The sequence below is a fragment of the Trypanosoma equiperdum genome (genome assembly GCF_001457755.1).
Source record: "Trypanosoma equiperdum strain OVI genome assembly, contig: ctg_1060, whole genome shotgun sequence".
NCBI lineage: Eukaryota > Euglenozoa > Kinetoplastea > Trypanosomatida > Trypanosomatidae > Trypanosoma > Trypanosoma equiperdum.
In genome coordinates, this window is record NW_027123017.1 from 33,033 (window position 1) to 38,675 (window position 5,643).

Here is a 5,643-nt window from a genome sequence, read left to right on the forward strand (position 1 = left end):
ATCAGAAGGGGATGTATGGCCATGGCTACACATGGCTCAACCGAACACCTCGGATGTGCTAAGCTGGGTAAGCGCGTCCGTAACACAATGGGGATGGCAAATGTAAAGATGGAGAGACCGAAAGAGGACAGAAAGTCCGAAAATCAAATGTACAATAAAGTCAAGGGTGATAGTTTTATTAAATCTTCATTTTGCACACGTATGTACGTTGCCGCCTGTGTTGGGGAAGCTGCATAAGAGGAAAGATATGGTTAAAAACTTGTATTGGTAGTCTTTTGGAGTTGGGAGTGTGAAGCATGTGCGGGATGAAAGGGGAAGATATTTGTCTGCGTTGTTGTGCATCTGGTGTGATATATGTACAAGTTCATGTAAATGATGAGGGGAGAAACTATTTCGTGTTTTCTACGCCCATCCGTGGAGTGGTGACGCCTTTATTTATCCTCTTAAAACACTAGCAACAAATAGACAGGCAGATTCACACAGGCATCCTTCCCTGTGGCGCCGCCATTTTTTTTCTTTTTTGTGCATGTGTGTTGGAATGGCGTATACTTTATCAAAACCCCCTTCCATCGCTTTATTTTTTCTCTTCTCGCCACTGCTATTGTCTCCGCGTCCAAACACACAACACCAAAACACACTCATACCGGTGTATACGTTTACCCTTTAATATTCCCTTCCCAACCCCGCGTTACTTGTCGTTTCAGACAGAGCCCTTTGCTTCTTATTTTTTTCCACACTGCCTGTAATACTGTGCTTCTATGTTTCAGTGTTGTGATACTTAGCAGAAACGTGTAAGCGGAGGAGAAATAGCAGGAAGTGAAGCGAAACCACATAAAAGAGAAAAGTTATCGTTTACAAACGAACTGTGGGGAGGTATCGTGGATTTCATAAAAAAAAAAGAAAGACGAGCTGCACTGTGCTGAGGCACCGACGACCTACAGCGAGTTGGAGGCGCGCGCTAACTCTCGAGCGTGTGTTCACCAGGAAAGCCGCGGATACGCAATCGCTCATCACATGACGGTGACATACAATGTTATTTTTTTGTTGGTTTGCTTGTTCCCCAACTCTTACACCGTTTTGTGTAGCTGAACTTCAGTCCGCGGCTTCAGCGCTTGGGGAGACCATTGAACTTCTCCACCGTCCTCCATGGCTCCACGCAGATTCAACACTTTCACTATTTTGTGTTTTTGAGGCCGCATCGGTGGATGTTGTCCGTGGCGTAGCCGCTCGCTGCATGCTGGTGAGAGCAATTTATCAACTCATCGCGGCGGCTGCCACAATGGAAGGGTTGCTACTCGTCTGTGAGAGTCACTGCCGTAATGTTTCCATCACTGCTTTCGAGCACACTTCTGATCAGTTGAACATTCACAAGAACTGTGTTCATGGGGTATGCGGTGCCGCTGACGCTGCCGATGGTCGTGCTGGTGGCAGCAAAGTTGCACATGGTTCGGGTGGAGCCAAATGCGATAACAACCCTGCTTCCAATATGAGCGGCAACGATGGTAGTGATAGCGCCATTGCCTTCACCGATAAGACTGTTTTGAGTTGTTATTCTACACGTGCTGGGTGCAACGGTGTAGGGGAATGTAGCCGCTGTGTGTATAATCGCGACTCGTTGGTAGGGCCCCCGTTACTGAAGCAGTTGTATCAAGTTAGTCAGGTATCGATACCGCATAAGGTAAAAGAGGGGGAGGAAATGGGAAGGAGAGGCTTCGATACCAACATCAACGCTGCTGACACCAAAGGTCATGGTGCCGACAAACGAGATGCCGTTTCTGTGCATGTGGAAACGGTGGGACGCCACTACTCTGCTGAGGAGAAGGACGCCCTCGCTATTCGTTTGGCTGATGCTATTGGAATATCACTTAGCGCCACTTGTGGCTGTAAGAAACAGAAAAGTGAGAAGGACGAGGAGGTCAGAGAAAGCGGGCTTCCTTGTGAAGACATTTTTTTGATTTTGGAGCATGCGGTGGAAAACGCACCACCGGGAGCTAAGGCCGGGTGGAGTCCGTCGGGTCCCGTCCAGCGGGTTCTCTGTGGCACTTTTGTTGTTGGATCTTCCCGTCAGGGTCTTCTCACCCGCTACAGCCTTCAGTGCCGGCCTTATATTGGGACCACTTCTATGCCACCTGAGCCTGCTTTTGTAATGGCTCATCTTGCGTGCGTTCGCCGTGGTAGTTTTGTATTCGACCCCTTCGCCGGGACATGCGGTGTTTTGGTGGCGGCGGCCCACTACGGTGCCGTAACATTCGCTGGTGATGTTGACGGTCGGGCAATGCAGCGGGGAACCCAACGGGGGTTGCGGAGTGCACAACAACGACAACAGCGGGCTGCAGCAGTGCGAGCTTTAGGGGAGGAGGTTCTTCAACGTGCCGGTGTTCCACTGGAGGAGGCACTTGAGGGTCCCACCGTTAGGACGAATTTTAAGATTTACGGTTTGAATCCACCAGAACGGGTGCGGATGAATTTTGCACTATGGGAAAAGACTCTACGCCTGAGGGGTTGGGGACGTGGCGGCTCTCTTAAAAATGTTGCCGCGAATTTCGAGGGTTTTGGGAGCACTGCCAACGGTCCATGCATCAGTAATGTTACGAATGATGTTAGCCGTGATGGCAGCAATGACGCAAGCAACAACGTCAGTGACGGGTTGGGCATGGCAGCCGTGAGTGAAGCGCGCTTGTGCGAGGGGTTTCTTGACGCCATCGTAACGGATCCTCCGTACGGTATACGTGAGCCACGTAAAAGTGCAGCACCGAAGCAAACGAATACTGTGGCGATGAGTACGGGTGATAACGAGGGACGAGGGCGTGTGGCGGTGACATCACATAATGATGAGGGAAATAAAGGCAGCGGAGGAAATGCTCACAGGCTGCGTGAAATTAGTGAGGATGGTAGTGGGCAGCAATCGACGGGGAAGGTGTTGAACGAAACGCCAATCTACTTGAATACTGAACTCTCCATGAAAAATACTTCTAACGCTAGAGACACCTGTGGCGAGCGACGCGATGATGAAGGATGTGAGAATCAAATGAATGATGATGCAAGGTCAGCCAAAACCACGGCAGTTGAGACGCCATCAACCTCCTACGCCGTCAGTGACATTGTGCTGGATCTCATGTTATTTGCTGCGGAGGCTCTGGTAATGGGAGGCCGTCTCGTGTTATGGTATCCAAGTAGTAGTGTACATTACTGCAGCGAGGAGCTTCCATCTCACCCTTCGCTTCAGTTGTTATACAATATCCCGCAGCGCGTTTCCTTAAAAATTGTACGCCGTTTGCTTGTCTTTGTGAAGACGCATCCCCCACCTGCTGTCAGGCCGGTTCGGGAAATGTGCATGGGCTCAAGTGGAGTCCCTGACTTGAGAGAGTTGATGGACCAGACGGAACTTCCGGATAATGAAGCGTACATGCATTACCGAGAGAAGCTTATGCGAAAACGTGTGGCGTCGCAGCGGTTTCACTCAGCACAGTTGGATAGGGGAATAACTGGAGGAAATAAGTGCGATGTGCGGAAGGATGAAAATAAGGAGGATGGTGGTGGTGAAATATGCTCATCGGTGCCCGGGGTATTGGAGGTTGCGGGAGGTGCGTTAGCATCTCCATCATTGGTGCAGTCATCACCCTCGCTTTATTTTCCTGAAACCTCAGCAGCGGTTTGCACGAGTGAGACACGGCGGAATCGCATGACGAAGCGAGAGCGGCGGGAGCTTATCGTGTTAAACAGGGAACGAAAGTTGCTGAAACAACATTTGGAGAAACAACAGCAACATAATCGACATCAGCCAGCACCGCAAAATGAAAAGGAATAAGGATTACACTGAAATGGAGGCTGATGGGAGGGGAGTGAAATGGTTTGAACGGGGTTCACCCACCCGCCCACATGTTTATAAACATATATATGCACACATGCGTATATATGTGCGCTGTGGTTACTAGTTACACATGGAGATTGCTTTCGCTGCCGTGCGTCGCAGTTACTTATGGCCGGTTACTTGTGACTTCGAGCATCGTTTGGCACATGGCACAATTGTTGTTCCATAGCTCAAGGAGAGGGGTTACGCACGAAAGGGAAGAGCAAATATCGTTTTTTTGGCTTTACCCAAGTGGGTGCTCCCTTCCTAACAGTTTTCTTCGTTATTCGCACCGGAAAGCGTCTTTTCCGTTCTCAGTTTTTTTTTTTCCCTTTCGGTCGGTGAGTTGTGGAGGAAATGCAACGGTGGTGACGGCCAGTAGCGGAGACATAAATACTAAGGCGTTGCTCATTGGGACACGTTGACATCTACATAATGGGGTACGCTACGGCAACCTGTTATATATATATTTGTGCAGTCGCAACGCGCTTTCCCATAATTACATTCCCCATGCAATTAAATATTGAAAGGAACAAATGAGGGACACAAAGTTAGGTCGCATTTTTCTTTTTTTTTTACAGTTCGATTGTGTTGTGTGATGGGCGTCATGAAGACACTTCCATTGCGGGCGCTTCTTTCCAGGTCATCCGGTGAGATTGAAACAGTCACGTTATTTGTATGTTATTTGTTGAGTGGTGGAAAGGGAATTGCAGTGCTTAATGAGAAACGTGTAAAGGTGTCCGAGGAGAAGGTAGTCACGGTTTCTGCCGTTTTCATCCCTCTAGTACAAACTTGACGTATTCACTGTTAATATTTTCTGTATTTCCAGTATTTTATTTTATTTTTCTTCTTTTGCTTTCCCTTTTGCCTTCGAAATCAACGCTAACAGAGAGCAAACACGTGGACGTGACGGACATCAACGACAGCAACAAGCGGAGGCGGGCAATAAAACTCTCGCAACCAACACTCCTTAAGGTAATGCATGCTGCTGGACAACGCCGGCTACTGCAATCCCCAACACCCCCATCAACAACAACAGAAGAAAGAAGAAGATTAACGGGAACGGGAATGAATTCTCCAGCGGCAAGCACCATAGCGGTGACATATGCAGCAGAATCAAATGTAATGGCACCCACACGGAGGGGAATAGAAATGGCAGAGCGTAGTGCCACCTCATCTGAACCCTTCAGCAGTAGTGTTGCAGAGGCAAATGCAAATATTCTTTTGGCTGGGCGCCATAGTGGTAGCGGATGCCTAAGCCTTAACCGTGTCGGTGCTGCCAACTTACAGAGGGAGGGAAATAGTAATGGTAATAGTAGTCATAATAACAACAATGACAATAATAATAATAATAACAATAATGTTTATGGTGGTGGAGGGAACCAACTTAGGCGAGGATATTCTAGTGATGATGGTGATGGTGATGGTGATGGTGATGGTGAGCAAAGAGATGCGGCAAATGCTTCCTTGTCTACTTTGGCTTCATCCACAGTTTCGCAAGGAGGCGGAAAAGAAAAGGTTATATCGGTGCCCCCCGCTGTTCAACTTGTCCCACCAGCTTTTCTGCAGTCATCAGCACCTTTTGGAGAATCGGAGGATGTGTGCGGTGTATGTTTAGAGGCTCCACCTGAAGGTTGTTTTGTGGAGCTTTTGTGTTGTGGAAACATTTTATGCGTTGGAGATGCACAACTTTTGGGCAATTGTCCCTTCTGCAGGCGCGGGCCACTCATGTGGAGTATTACGAGGTGAGTTAGTATTTCCTACAAAGGTGTAATGGTATGTATATATATATA

At 48.4% G+C, this 5,643-nt stretch overlaps 2 protein-coding genes across 2 annotated transcripts; both read left to right on the forward strand.

Annotated features, from left to right (window-relative positions):
- Positions 1 to 1,030: 1,030 nt before the first annotated feature.
- On the forward strand, positions 1,031 to 3,808 carry TEOVI_000886700 (methyltransferase, putative; the record flags this gene model as incomplete). The annotated part of the gene is made up of 1 exon (XM_067220134.1): positions 1,031 to 3,808. One exon carries the CDS (start codon positions 1,031 to 1,033, stop codon positions 3,806 to 3,808), a length of 2,778 nt encoding a protein of 925 aa, XP_067076235.1.
- A 1,020-nt stretch (positions 3,809 to 4,828) lies between these two features.
- TEOVI_000886800 (uncharacterized protein) lies at positions 4,829 to 5,599 on the forward strand (the record flags this gene model as incomplete). The annotated part of the gene is made up of 1 exon (XM_067220135.1): positions 4,829 to 5,599. The coding sequence occupies one exon, from the start codon at positions 4,829 to 4,831 to the stop codon at positions 5,597 to 5,599; it is 771 nt and encodes a 256-aa protein (XP_067076236.1).
- Between the last annotated feature and the right edge of the window lie 44 nt (positions 5,600 to 5,643).